Source organism: Esox lucius, chromosome 12 (assembly GCF_011004845.1).
Source record: "Esox lucius isolate fEsoLuc1 chromosome 12, fEsoLuc1.pri, whole genome shotgun sequence".
In the NCBI taxonomy this organism is placed as follows: domain Eukaryota; kingdom Metazoa; phylum Chordata; class Actinopteri; order Esociformes; family Esocidae; genus Esox; species Esox lucius.
Genome location: NC_047580.1, coordinates 26,838,532 through 26,852,847, shown reverse-complemented (window position 1 = coordinate 26,852,847; position 14,316 = coordinate 26,838,532). Strand labels below are relative to the sequence as shown.

At 46.5% G+C, this 14,316-nt stretch overlaps 1 protein-coding gene across 13 annotated transcripts in view; it reads left to right on the top strand.

Annotated features, from left to right (window-relative positions):
- The window catches only part of hspg2 (heparan sulfate proteoglycan 2), a 99,618-nt gene that overhangs the window by 62,493 nt on the left and 22,809 nt on the right, over window positions 1–14,316 (top strand). For 8 of the 13 annotated variants that reach the window (XM_034296084.1, XM_034296091.1, XM_034296089.1 and 5 more), the window contains 24 exons: window positions 551–621; window positions 791–858; window positions 1,039–1,179; window positions 1,454–1,645; window positions 2,160–2,198; window positions 2,637–2,744; window positions 3,360–3,608; window positions 3,762–3,836; window positions 4,508–4,591; window positions 5,025–5,117; window positions 5,211–5,300; window positions 5,445–5,675; window positions 5,802–5,915; window positions 6,138–6,265; window positions 6,365–6,451; window positions 6,614–6,672; window positions 6,884–7,051; window positions 7,139–7,249; window positions 7,400–7,500; window positions 7,801–7,981; window positions 11,248–11,307; window positions 13,470–13,592; window positions 13,685–13,840; window positions 14,057–14,199. In XM_034296084.1, coding sequence (XP_034151975.1) covers window positions 551–621; window positions 791–858; window positions 1,039–1,179; window positions 1,454–1,645; window positions 2,160–2,198; window positions 2,637–2,744; window positions 3,360–3,608; window positions 3,762–3,836; window positions 4,508–4,591; window positions 5,025–5,117; window positions 5,211–5,300; window positions 5,445–5,675; window positions 5,802–5,915; window positions 6,138–6,265; window positions 6,365–6,451; window positions 6,614–6,672; window positions 6,884–7,051; window positions 7,139–7,249; window positions 7,400–7,500; window positions 7,801–7,981; window positions 11,248–11,307; window positions 13,470–13,592; window positions 13,685–13,840; window positions 14,057–14,199 — 2,872 coding nt within the window. The remainder of the gene's footprint in view (window positions 1–550; window positions 622–790; window positions 859–1,038; window positions 1,180–1,453; window positions 1,646–2,159; window positions 2,199–2,636; window positions 2,745–3,359; window positions 3,609–3,761; window positions 3,837–4,507; window positions 4,592–5,024; window positions 5,118–5,210; window positions 5,301–5,444; window positions 5,676–5,801; window positions 5,916–6,137; window positions 6,266–6,364; window positions 6,452–6,613; window positions 6,673–6,883; window positions 7,052–7,138; window positions 7,250–7,399; window positions 7,501–7,800; window positions 7,982–11,247; window positions 11,308–13,469; window positions 13,593–13,684; window positions 13,841–14,056; window positions 14,200–14,316) is intronic. The other 5 variants (XM_034296085.1, XM_034296090.1, XM_034296087.1 and 2 more) reach the window with 5 other exon arrangements.

The following is a 14,316-nucleotide window of genomic DNA, read 5'->3' as shown; positions in this document are numbered from 1 at the left end:
CATCTCAAGCGCGTTGAGTTCATCATTTTGCAAGCTACTGCTGGGAGAGATGATTTCAACATCTGAACCGTGTTGAGAGTTGTGGCTGTGCTTTGTCCATCTCCAACATCAGCAGTAGTAGGCCTCTTGGTACAACACTTCTGTCTTGTGGGAAACTGAGGCGGTTGATTTTCAAGATGGGGGGGACAAGGCTTAACTTGAGCATGTTTTTACACTCTCATAGTCGGTTTGGTAAAACGACAAAGATCATTCACATACAGGGGACTTGGGAAACTGTTTGGACAACGGACATCCGCAATGGACAAATTGTGGATGTTGGCTAATAATATGGCAACACTATAGTTGGTATACAGTCTATACACTGCAGTTTCCTTCCATGTGCCTACTTTGGGCCAAGAGGGCCAAGAATGTGTCTCATTACACATCTATATATATACAGCTTTGATGGCTTCCTGACTATCGTCTGTACTTGTGGTTTGTATTCTTGTAAGTGTATTCTCTTTGACTTGAAAGGTATTTTCTGAAGTGTGTTGTCGGTTTTCTGTTTCAGATGTGCTGCTGGGTACACAGGCAACCCCCAAATCGGACAGGGGTGTATTGTTGGCAACAATGATCTAAATGGTGGGTGTACAGATGACTTTTATATAACTTCATGAAACCTCTCGAGCGCTAAGCGTGTTGCTACATAAGAATGAGACATTCCAATAGAAATGCACACATTATTTTGTCTGTAGTATTTGATGGAAGGAATGCCTGCAGAATGAGATTGCCTGCTGTGTCATGTTTAAAGGTAACTGCTACAACTGTGATCAGAGAGGAAGTGAAGGGTGCAGTGGAAATGGTGTGTGTCGCTGCAAGGTAAGGGAATCAAGACTTCTGGAAGTATGTTATAATAACTGTCCTCCACCTTGATATTTCCCTGTACCCATGTCTGTGTTCTCTCTGTGAGATAGCAAGGATCATAAAAACCACTAACTAGAAGGCATTCTCAGTCAAATCTGTTCTATTTTTAGTTCACACTGTTTCATTGTGTTTCAGGTCAACGTTGAGGGCCCTGCCTGCTCCAGCTGTAAGGAGGAAACCTTCCACCTCAGCACGGACAACAAAGATGGCTGCCTGTCTTGCTTCTGCATGGGCACCACTCGTCAGTGTTCCAGCTCCTCCTACTATAGAGACCAGGTACCCAGACATCCAAAACTAGGAAACTACCTTCCAAACAAAATACGTGAGAGACGAAAGTAGAAAACACTGAACTGGCCCTTGTCCCCGATTTGTTTGAGTTTGACGTGGCAATGGCCTGTTAAGGTTTTGACACGTCATACTGTACATCATGCATTATACAACAGCTACCGTGAATGCACTCCAACTGCCATCAAGGTCCTGCTATTGTAATTTTTGGAATCTTTAGCTCTAATAGTGAGACTGGTTGATCGTTACTTCCTGTGCCCCGCAGGTGTCCTCGGTCTTCACCCCAGGCAACTTCCAGGGCTTTGCTTTGGTCAACCGGCAGCGCACCAACCGCATCTCCACCGGCTTCACCGTAGAGGTGTCCACGGAGGGCACGCAGCTCTCCTACAGCAACTTTGACTACCTGGGCCAGGAGCCACACTACTGGCAGCTACCTGGGGTCTACCAGGGGGACAAGGTAAGGGACCTGGACGACGATCTAACCAGGAGGGACCTTCTAAACCACCATTTCTAAATCCCCAGTCCTCTGCTACCACTCCCGACGCTCTCAACAGTGGAAATCAGCTTCTCACTCTGAAAACCTCTGTCATTCCTGCTCCTTAAGCGCCTAGCTTACGCTCTCTTTATTTCTGCTTAAAAATGGAGCCTTACTTTTTCAGTCAGTGTTAGCCTTCTCTTGCTGTGAAATGGGTTTGCATTTTGAGTTATAGTAGAGAGAAGATTGAGAACTGGGGCCAATGTATTCATTGTGGTAAATGTGAAAATAAGGATGTGCTGTATTCCTTATTATTGGAATTTTTTTCTGGGGCTAGAACCTCAGAAGAAAGTAATAGCAGTCTGTGAGATTTTATTTGTTAATGCCTCCACTTTGATAGTGTCACATGATAGCATTTTAATGTAATGAGATGAAGGTTCTAAACAGTGTTTAATGCAGCTCTTTATTTCTTGGTTCGCCTGGTCACTCTTCATAGAACGAAGCGTTCTTTGCTCGTGTGAGACGAGCAGACCAGGTAAAGACTGTCGTGTTGTGGTGTTCATTTTGTCTGACTAGTCCATTTTATCAGAATTTGTGCACCTTGATAAGCACAATACCTGCTCGTGATCCAGACGCGTGGTTGGTGTGATTTGGCATTTGATCGTATTGTCTGATGTCCGGTATGTTCACCGTAAATGTGTTCTGTAGATTAACCAAAACACATTTTCTTGAGGTGTAGGTTGAGGTGCTCCCAATGCATGGATTTTCGGCACAGTTTTTGTTTCTAGTTTTTCATAATTTAAGTCCAGGTGTAGTTACCTTTACTATGGAATTTTGTGGTCATTGCTAACTTAAAAAGACCCTGTTTTCAACCATCCACCTAGTGAATGTCCTAAAACCTTCCACTGGCTCGACTGTGGAAAAGCAATACATGTAAGTGACTTGTGGAGCGTTGCTTTGTTCACAACACTAGAGTGAATCCCCCGGGACAGAGGAGCAGGTGAGGAAGGATGAGTCCATTTGGGAATTAATGAAGTCTTCAAAGAGTAATGGAACCTCCAGGGCCAAAAGAGCTAGCAAGGTATTTCTGCTGTAGTCTAGTCACTCACTGCTAGGTCGACGCAGCACGACTACTGACAACAACTCACCGCAACCGTCACACGGCCTGATCCCCTTCTCCTAATATGGATTGCCTTTTTGGATGTCAGTCACCATGACATCTTTGACAGATAATCCCACCACCTCCAAATGTGAAATTTACAATAGCACGGTATATCTCAGTATGAATGCAACTGGCAGTGAATTTACCGGATGCATGTCGTCAAAAAATGTCTTGTGAGTATTACAAACTGACCTGAATGAGCATGTAAGGCGCCCTGGAATTTGAAGAGAAGCAAGCCTTGTGTGAAATGGCAGATGTATGGTTGATTAGTGTGCTTTGTGTCACAAAAATATCCCTGTTTCAGGGTTTTAGAAACTACTTGAAGGACGAGTGAGGTTGTGTTAAAACCATGGGAGGAGCCTGCAGGCCTTGACAAGAGCATGACACAGCATGCCTTAACCCAGAACCCCAGTGCTTGGTGTGTCTTCTACTTTCCATGTGGGAGGTCTTCTGTTGGAACCTCCCTGATCCCTGTTCCCCTGACTGGCCCTTTGGTTCCTATATATCTTGCCTCCATCACCTCCTCTCCCCCAGGAACAAGTGAAGAAGCTGGATGATAAGATCTGGGCAATCCTCTCTAACTTTGACGAGACCGGCTCTCCGGCCGGTCATCCTCCTTTCCCCCCCCCCACTGAGAAGAAGATCCCTAGCCACTCCTCTCGGATGAGGTCTCGTACTCTACAGAGGCCTCCCGCTTCCCATTCATCCCCCTCTGGTGTCACCTCCTTGGGGCTGCCTACTAGGCCTCAGCCTCCCTCCCCCGGTCACTCCCCTCCACTCCAGGTAGATCGATGATAACCCCTCTGAGAATGCATCCATGCCTTGGCTTCCATTATCCCTAGGTAATGGTATGTAGTATCTCCGTGGTTTTGTTGCTGACTGGTTTACCTTCTGTTTGGGCCTGGTCCTTCTGTTTGGGCCTGGTCCTGTTGACAGACTCAAGAGCGCAGGACCAAGAACATAATGGGTCTGAGTGCTCCCAGAGGTCCCCGGCCTGTTCCCTCTAGACAGGTAGACTGGCTGACTGACTGACTGACCTGACTGAATATCTGACTGGCGGACAGAATGATGGACTCACAAGATGATTAACTGACTGATTGTGCCTTTGTCCCACACAGAGGAAACTGCCACCTTCCATGCAGTAGCATACTGTAGCAAAGATTTGGGTGAAGTCCTCCGTTTATAAATAACGGCAGTTAATATTTCACTTTATTCATTTATCCTGTACTGGCCACATTAGCATTGTCAAGTAAGTCTTGCCTTTTTTGAATGAACATGAAGGAGGAGATTGAGATGGAAATGGCAGTATGGACATACATTCCTTGGCATACCATGGTGGCATTCTCCTCTGCCCACTAACTGCTGTTAAATGTGTCCTTTTAAGTTTTTGTTAACTTAAAGAGTAACCTATAATTATACTCCACAAGGGTCTAAACATATACACCTTTATGCAGTCACAGTTACAAGCTGTAACTTTCACATTACGTTGTTTTTAGTCCCTCTGTTAATAAGTTCCACCCGCTAGTAGTTAGTTGAGGACAGTAATGTAAACCCTTTCACCTCTGGTCTGCTCTGCCCTGTCATGCTTGCCTGCTTGTGATGCAACTCCTTTCTCTCTCCTCGCTTATATCCTTTGATCTCTGGCTTGCTCTCTCATGCCTCTCCTTCCTCCTCATCCCCAGTACTCTTTGGTCTACAAAGGTTTCAGCTTGCATCCGGATGAAGCGCTCTACTGGCAGCTCCCAGAGAAGTTCAAGGGGGATAAGGTAACATTATGTACCTTATGTGGGGTGGTGACCTTCCAGTTCATCCACGGGTCACAGAGCCGCCCTGAACTAACGTAGTTGGGGCAGATTGTAGGAGGAGGCCTGAAACCAACAGACAACCCTGCCCTTTGAAAAGCCTGTGGAATTTGGAGCACCTGTGCATTGATTCCTAATCACTCTGTAACCAACCTACTTCAAAACTTAGGAAGTCAAGCTAGCATGACTCCGTATCTTCTGGAAAAGATTACAGCATTAAACAAATGTAATACGTAATGTATTGTCACTTTAGTTTTTTCTTCTCCCAGAAATACAACTTTCTAATGTTGGATGTCCATGGTCACACTGTATTTGTTAGAATGAGTAGATGTAGGCCTTGGAGGGTCTCAAATGTTTACTTCAAAGTCTAAATGTCTCCACCGCCCCTCTGTTATAGGTGAGCTCATATGGTGGAAAACTGAAGTACACCATCTCCTATGTGGCTGGACAGAGAGGAACAGCCATTGAAGACGCTGACGTTCAGATCATTGTAAGTCGTCACTAAAGACAAACACCGCATTGTCGCATCAACTCCGCTTACTCTCCCTCCACAACTCACGTCGTTGGTTTTCCTCGTCGTCAGGGAAATGACATCACCCTGGTGGCTCGCCAGCCGTGGCAGAGAGGACAGGGGACGAGGGAGTCCCGTCAGTTTGAGGTCGTCTTCAGAGAGGTCGGTGTCCTACCTCACACGAGTAAAGGTCACATTTGATGGGTTCAATCTGTTGGACTGTCGCTGCCCCCCCGCCCCCACGGCCATTTGATCGCCATTATCCGTTCTTCCCCCGTTAACCCGCCCATCCTCGCTCCCCCGTAGGAGAATTGGCGTCGCCCGGACGGCATGCCGGCCACGCGGGAGCACCTCATGATGGTCCTGGCCGACGTGGACGACATCCTGGTGCGGGCGTCCTACTACACCGAGATGAGGTCCTCCAGCATCTCCGAGGTCAGCATGGAGGTGGCCGTGCCCAACTACACCGGCCTGGCCCAGGCTTTGGAGGTGGAGCAGTGCCGCTGCCCGCAGGCCTACCAGGGACTCTCCTGCCAGGTGGGTGGATCCCGCGGCCACTAGCGTGTACAGCGTCACGCCCCCGAAGGCGGGGCCAAGGGTCCCGGAGGGCAACCTTTCGTAACGTGCTGTTGAGTAATGCCAGCTGTGCCCTCTGTCTCCCAGGACTGTGCCCCTGGTTACTCCCGTACCGGAGGGGGTCTCTACCTGGGCCACTGTGAGCTGTGCGAGTGCAACGGGCATTCGGACTCCTGCCACCCCGAGTCTGGCATCTGCTCGGTACGCAAATGCCTTTAAGGCAGCTGTTCTCCTAGCTGTTTTTCTTTGTTGCTTTCACCTTCGTTTATCAAGGTTAGACACAATTCAGATTAGATTAGGTTAGACTCAAGTACAGTACAACGAAATGCAGTGTCTCAGAGCGCCACTTCTACTTTGAGCGGCTCGCCGTCATTGGTGATCAGTCCGTGTAATAACGTCTGCGTGTCTGCCTGCCCCCCCCAGAACTGCCTGCACAACACCCAGGGAGAGCTGTGTGAACAGTGTGCCCCAGGCTTCTTTGGTGACCCCACCTCTGGGACCCCGGAGGACTGCCAGCCCTGCGCCTGCCCCCACAGCGACCCTGACAACCAGTAAGCAAGAGGATCAGAACAAACACAGCAGCTTGGGGGGAAATGTCAACGCACACACTGACCCCCCCCCCCCCCCCCCCCCCCGTGTTTGGTCTTTAGGTTCTCCCCCACCTGCGAGAGCCTGGGCAACGGTGGTTATCAGTGCACCGCGTGCCAGCCTGGATACACTGGCCAGTACTGTGAACGGTAAGACGAAACCACTTGACTCCTGCCTCGCTTAATCCAGCCTGGTGTCAATCCCTGGGGTCACTGTAATGCCACGTGATCATATGGAGCCAGGAGCATGCTTGTCTGTTCACCTCCCTTGCCTGTTGTGTTGATGTGAATCTCTGTCTCTCAACCCCACAGCTGTGCGCCTGGTTTTGTTGGAAATCCCCAGGACAGGATTAGGTGCCGTCCGTATGACAGTAAGTGCGTCCAGTCTATTCAGAGATGTGTGAAGAGGAGACCCACAATGTCAGGTGGACCCCTGCAGGAGGGGAGTAAGATGCGGCATGTGTTGGATTCGTTTTCCATTAATGTTATATGGAGGTATCCGGCTGCAATCCCTACTGTGCCACCAAGAGCCTCTCTCATGATGACCTGCCAGTAACCTTTGCACTTTGCCCCCCTGCTCAGCTGCAGCAGCCTCCCTGGTGGTGAAGGTCTACCCTGAGAGGGTGCTGGTGGCCCAGGGCAGCCCGGTGACCCTGCGTTGCCAGGTGACCGGCTCCCCCCCGCACTACTACTACTGGTCCAGAGAGGACGGGCGCCCGGTGCCCAGCAGCGCTGACCGACGCCGACATGGTAGAGAATACGTTCCGGAAGGTATCATAGGGCAAAGTTCATTCCACACCGTGAGGTGATTTAAATCTGTCCTTCTCCTCCTGTTAGGAGAGGAGCTGCACATCCCCAGTGTCCAGCCTAGTGATGGAGGCGTGTACGTCTGTACCTGCCGAGACCAACGGAACACCAACCGAAGTCGTGCTGAGATCCTGGTCACGCGTACGTCGTCCGTAACCTCGTCTAGACGGCGGTTCAGTAGATGAACCGCTTTTTAGAACTTTGCCTTTGGAAATCCTTGCTCCAACCAAGAGTGCTGGAAGCAGGGATATGTTGTGGGCCTGTGATTTTATTTTGATTGCGTTCCTCCAGCTGTCTCATCCAAACTCATTGAAGTGACCGTCGAGGAGCCCAAAGCCCAGAGCGTAACAGTGGGAGCCACCGTCAACTTCATCTGCACAGCCAAGAGCAAGGTATAACTAACCAGCGAAATGGAGGCATTCCCGAAAATCCATTCTGTATGTTTTAACCATTCGATATATTTGTGTGTGTATATCTACATGTATTCTGTATATGTATCATGGTTGACATGGTACCCAACACATTTGCACATTATAGAAAATGGTCAGAAACGTTATTTACAAAAGTTATCTTAAGGCCACAACCAACAAAATGGTTTAACCTATTATTTCACAATGAGAACAGCTGTCCCCCTGCACGACTTTGTCTTTGCCTTTACATCTGGTCCCCGTTATTACCCATTTCCTTTGAAGTCTCCGGCCTACACCCTGGTGTGGACCCGGAAGGGGAACGGAAAGCTGCCCAACAGAGCCATGGACTTCAACGGCATCCTGACCATCCAGAACGTGCAGCCTGAGGACGCGGGCATCTACATGTGCACAGGCTCCAACATGTTTGCGATGGACGAGGGCACTGCCGTCCTCTACGTGCCAGGTTTGTGATTCCAGACAGGCGCCATCATGCTGTCAGCCATTAGCCTCTATACCCTCCTACAAGCTCTTTTCCTGTGCTCAGCCCTTCCTGGAATGGTGCATGCCCCTTCTTGCTTTGGCTTTGCCTCTATCTCTCTATATAAGGCACTGTGTTGAATGAGTTGGTCTCTCCGCACCCTAGCTTCTGGCAAACAACAGAACTCCTGTCACTTCCTCTCCCAACCCCCTCACTTCCTAAATTCAGATAACTTCTCTCACACCCAGACCTTCAAATAATCTCTCTACGCTATCTGTATGTGATGTTGGTGTCTTTGTCTTTCTAATAATGCCTTGATCTCCTTACTCTATGTAAACTCTTTACTGGTCCAGAAGTAACATACAGCTTGTGGGTCATTGAATTATGAAATAATCAAAGGGGTGGTACAACACATTATTGCACACAGTAGTTTTCAATGCTACCAAATCGAAAGCTGGTGTCATCTCAAGAGTTTGACATGCATTTAATAAGTCTTAGTGGCTCTGCCCTGCGACGTCGCCTCATCTCATGAAAGATGACCTAATAAGGTTCTAATGTCCTCTGGCATCAATTGTATTTATTTTATTGCTTATTGGTTTAATACTCAAAGTTGGCTGATTAATGCTTTAAATTGGGTCTCTGTTGCCATCTGTAAAATGTCCTCTCTGATCTCAAGAGTTCCCGTCTACACTGTGGGTTCATGTAATCGGTGATGGTGGTGGTTTGTTAACTTTACAATCGTTAGTTTCAATCACGCAACTACAATTTCCTTACTAGCAGGGTGTTGGTTAATTTTGGTACCTTTCCTGAAGTCTTCAGCCCCAGCTGGGGCTTAGGTGCTGGTTTCTCCTCGAGCTGTAGTGGTTCACGAGGTACATGATGGCTTAGTGACTCTGACTGGGAGAGACTGAGGACAGTCAATCATAACAGAGACATACATGTAAAAGTACAATCCTGAGTCTACCCTCCCATCACATTCCCTTCTCCAATGACAGGATGATCACACATGAACCAAAGCGGTCACGGTCTGTGTTGCTTTCCTGACTGTTTTGATGAATGTTATTGTGGTGCTATCAGCCATGCAGCAGGTAAAGATCCTGCGGTTGAACATAAGTTGCGTGTCCATCTATCTCTGCTGTATTGTTCTGTTATCGGGATCTGAATATTACGACAGTAATGGAAAAGCTGCTTGTTTGCATTATACTATCAACTAGTGTTCATTAGACTTGAGTATAGTAGTAACGCTTTGATTAATTAATAGTAAAATGTCCTGTTTGTTTGCATTCCTGTCCTGCTAGTGATAATTACACTCAAAGAAAATGGTTTCACTTGAAATCTGAAAGATTATTGAAATGATTTAAATGTTAATGTCACAGTGCCCTTACGTTATATTGGATCACATTTGTATTGCAGTTCAACTTTGACAAAAATGTTATGTTATACCTACACACTGTGGTTTATTGGGCTGTTCAATCACATTTGACAGAAATGTTATGTTATACCTACACACTGTGGTTTATTGGGCTGTACAATCACATTTGACACAAATGTTATGTTATACCTACACACTGTGGTTTATCGGGCTGTACAATCACATTTGACAAAGATGTTATGTTATACCTACACACTGTGGTTTATCAGGCTGTACAATCACATTTGACAAAGATGTTATGTTATACCTACACACTGTGGTTTATCGAGCTGTACAATCACATTTGACAGACATTTTTTGTTATACCTACACACTGTGATTTATCGAGCTGTACAATCACTTTTGAAGGAAGTTACATGCAGCCAAATTGCTATATTTGTTTAGCAGTAGATTTTTGGTTAATTATTTGTTTTAGAAAATAGACTGCACTCATGCATGTACATGCATGATATAAACACGGTTTACATTTATTTTTAGGACAGATCATTCAAGAATATATGTCAGTGCATTTTGTTGTTTCAACGTCTTGGCAAACATCGTAAAAAATAAATCTACCGAGAAAGGTTTCTGGCAAATAAATATGCCAGTTGGTGTACCGAGCGCAAGGTGGAGATGCCTCATGGTGCTGTTATTTCAGTTTCAACATTTCGTGTAAAGTTTTATCACAGTTGTTTAACAATGTTTTAATCCATCTAGATATCCAAAGGTGTTGTTTCAAATACATTTTGCTGTACAGTATATGTGTACTAATTTCTTTATAATACCTAAATGTATATAAATATCACAATGTATTTTATTTATACTGTGAAATGTTTGTGAAACATATAATTTTGATTAAAGTAATGATGATGGACCAAAGATAGTCATGTGGAGTAAGGTTACACACAAACCGGATTCAAGGTCTCATCTCATCAGTCAACTTCAGTCAACAGGATCAAGTGGTATGAGTGATCAGAAACATCTATGGTCTCATTTACTAAGTCAAGGAGATTTTGACGGATTATTGTTAAACCACAAGCTGTATACGGTTGACATTCAAAACAACTAGAATAATTAAATGGAAGTAAAGTCTTTACAATTGGTTTGTATAACTACTAACATGCATGTTTTTGTCTAGCTCTATATTCTCTATGTTCTGTTGATCTTTGTGTTCTGCAATGCCTTTTCATTGTTGTGTTCTTGTCTTGCATTTTTCTGTACATTTTGTGATCCACAGCATTACATTTCATATAGCAAAAGATAAATTATACAATTTCAACACATCACACTATTACACAATCTCCCATGGTTATATGGTCTCTGTCGAAACTTCCACTGAACCTTAAAACTATAATTATTGGCTGGCCAAAGATCATCAAAAGGTAGGTGTGAGATTATTGTAAATACATAAAACTTTGAATGTAAAAACGCCATCACATTACCATCAAAATAAAAGATGGCTTGTTTGGCTTCATGTGTTAAATGGACAAACATCAAAAAAACTTTTTCTTTGAAGAGTAGGGCTAGCGTCCCTAACACCCAGTAATTCTCCCTCCTAAATTTGAAAAATTCATGATGGAAACATACTGCATATTGCATTCAAGTTCTGGTTTGTCGCTTGCCAATTGTTCTGCCCTGCTATTATTGTGTCTTGTGCATTTTGGAAAGTCCCTGGCACAAGGTGCTTACAAGGACCCCGTTAGGTCGTGACCTGATTGGGCCACAGGCTCAGCGGGAGGAGCATTGGATGATGATGACTGGATGCCAGTGTTCCAACGTTGCCTTGGTGACTCATCTTTCAGTTTGCCTGTCCTGTCCCTCCCCTCTCCCCCACTTCCAGAGGCATCCCAGACTCAGGTGTTTTACACAGCCTATGAAATGTTTGAAGGTCATGGAAAGCGTAAGTGGGCATGGCCACACCTCTCCACACTTCCAGCCCGCCCCTGGAGGGCTCATCCCACTGTCTGTCATGCATGCATCCATCTACCTCCCACCTCAGCATGGACATGGGGGCCTGGGCAGTGCTCATGTACAGTCAAAACACAGGGATCGCATACAGGCAACACTGTATGTAGATGTTAAGGGGCTATAAGTAGGAACAGATTCAGATGCAGAGAAGCTCTGCGGTCTGAACATATGAACAGACATTACTTTTCATATTGTCACGCGCTGACGTACATCACCTCAGTGAAAATATACTGTACGTTGATTGTACTCAACATTACACACATAGAGTTATGGTTTTGGTTAGGTTACATTAGTACATGACAGATTGTACATGAGCATTACTGGGTCTTTTCTGGTTTGTATGGTGAAAGTCCATCGCTGCTGTTGCATGCTCATCCATCTGGGAAGGTCCTCTCAGACACTGAGTTCAGTTAGCCAGTGTTCTGTTCCTGGTCTACCACTAAGCCCTTCAGACAGTCCATCTCATGCCACCCCAGCAGTTTCCTTTCAACAAACATTTTAAAAGATGACAGAGGTCAGACCTCCAACTTTGTCTCACGCGAAGATTTGCTATGTCTGAAGTATTTCAAACAACATTGTAAAAAAAAGATAGCATTTTTATTTATTTTTCCGTCCCCTCTGTGTATATAACCTGATCATGCTTAGCCGTTGACTTCTCCTCATCATGGAGGGACGCCACCCAACCTTTTCACTTCTGAATTCTGCTTGACGGTGCCACACAGCTACTCACATTGTTCTGGAATAATTGTAATTTATTGCTTCCAACATCATGCTGGGCCTATTAGAACGCAGCACATCCATCAACATGACTGTCGGCTCCATGCAACCAGGGGGGAGAATTGGCCATTACGTTCACTATTCACTTGGCCTATTTTATACACATCCCTTCATACATCATCCTTAAAACTGTCACAGGGAACTACAGACATCATCCTGTAACTGTCAAAGTAAAATGCGGGCATCATCATTGTCACAGTGAGTTTTAGACATCATCCTTTAACTGTCAAAGTAAAATGCGGACATTATCATTGTCACAGTGAGTTTTAGACATCATCCTTTAACTGTCAAAGTAAAATGCGGACATTATCATTGTCACAGTGAACTACAGACATCATCCTTTTATCTTTGCTCTTAATTAACGAAATAATGAAGAAACAGAACATATTAATTTTAGACTGCAATATTTAGTCAGGTCAATTCAGCAGGTAAATTGGATAAGAATCAAGTCATCAACTATCCTGCCTCAGAAAGGTCATGACCTCCCAACGTATTCTTTTTTGTCTCATCTCCATGAGCTAATGTCTAATTATTGAGTCCTCATCCTAGTCTAGACATCAACGCCCACCGGAGCCCATCCTTCAATAAGACACAGATGATTTAGTGTGTCTTCCTTTTAGTGTCACCCACTGTCAGGTTAGTGAGTACCGGACCCAGACCAGGGTTTATCTCAGACCTGAGACAGCCTGATAGTCCTCCCTCGATGCATCTCTCTCCCCATGGGAACACGTGGGATTGAAGCTGGCACAGAGAGCGGTGTGCTCAGAACGCGGTGGCCTACCAAGGCCTGCCCACCTGCCACCTTTCGTCTGCATCAGCCGCCAACAGGGCCATGGCTGCCAAAAGGCATGTGTGTAGGCCTTGTACTCATCCCTGTCCGGCCACCCTCTCTCTGACCTCTCTCTGACCTCTCTCTGACCTCTCTCATTAGGGTTAGCACACACATGCAGTCTGGGCCTGAGTGAGTATGGACCAGGCCTTTTTTTGTTTTTTTACTTCCCCACATATGAGAAGTACTCTGAAATGAACCTGGCGCTACAAAGCACTGCTCTGTTAGCTATGAATAAATTTATGATGACCACTTTGAGGTCCAAAATCAGACTGTATGGTGGATGTTGTGTGGTTTAATAAAACAACGAGGATGAGGTAAGTGTTTATCAGTCGTGGGAAACATGAATAACTGACACTGTTTCTGATCTCATACAGTAGCCCTGAAGCGTTGACTCATCAAAGCCCTTTCTTGCCCTTTGTGGACACTAATGCCCCATATTTGGGGTGTGTCTATGTCACGCTGAACTGATCTCTGCCTCTCTGTAGCGGCCGAGGGGGCCCAGCCAGTGGCTACCGTCACTCCTCCGGTCCTGACCATCCAGCAGGGAGGACGCGCTGAATTCCGTTGTACTGTGACTGGCAGCCCAACCCCTGCCATTGAGTGGATAGGTGAGGAAGGCCCGCCTATGTCTGGCAGAAGTATTTATTTTGTTTATCACCCAAACCCGGTTAAATGTTCTAACATCAGCGTTTCTTTCCAGGTGGAGGTCCTGGTAACAGGATGAGCCCAAACGCTGTGGTCCATGGGGGAGTCCTCACCATCCCGGCCGTGGAGAGGGGTGACGAGGGAGAGTACCTCTGCAAAGCCCTGAACACCCACGGGGAACACACAGCCCGTGCCGTGCTCTACACGCATAGTGGGTCACGTCGTCAGCAGGCTCCTTGGGTGGCGTCCCTGCTTGAGATCTGCACGCGTAACTAAAACGGATCAGCTCTTTATGTCCGCGTATGCCCTCGAGGTCCGCGTTGCGCGTGCTCATCTCAGCTCTGAGTCACCCGTGTCGTCCGCCAGGCTTGTCGGGTCTACGTTCAGTCACGCTCTGCCCTTCTTTCTTTGCGTTTGATTGGTCCAGGTGCCAGCCTGCCCCACGTGCAGGTGAGCCCCCAGAGGGTGGACACCCAGGAGGGGGAAACACTGAGGCTGTACTGCAGGGCTGGAGGCACACCCAGACCAGGACTCACCTGGAGGAAACAGGGAGGACAGCTCCCCCTGCTGGTACTTCCTAGTCCTGTCTGTGTAGCTGGTTGTTTCTGTCCTGGACTCGGTCAGTGGTTTTCTGGTCTTCAGAGTCACTTCATAAACAATGCGTTGTATCTGGTACCTCACCATGCT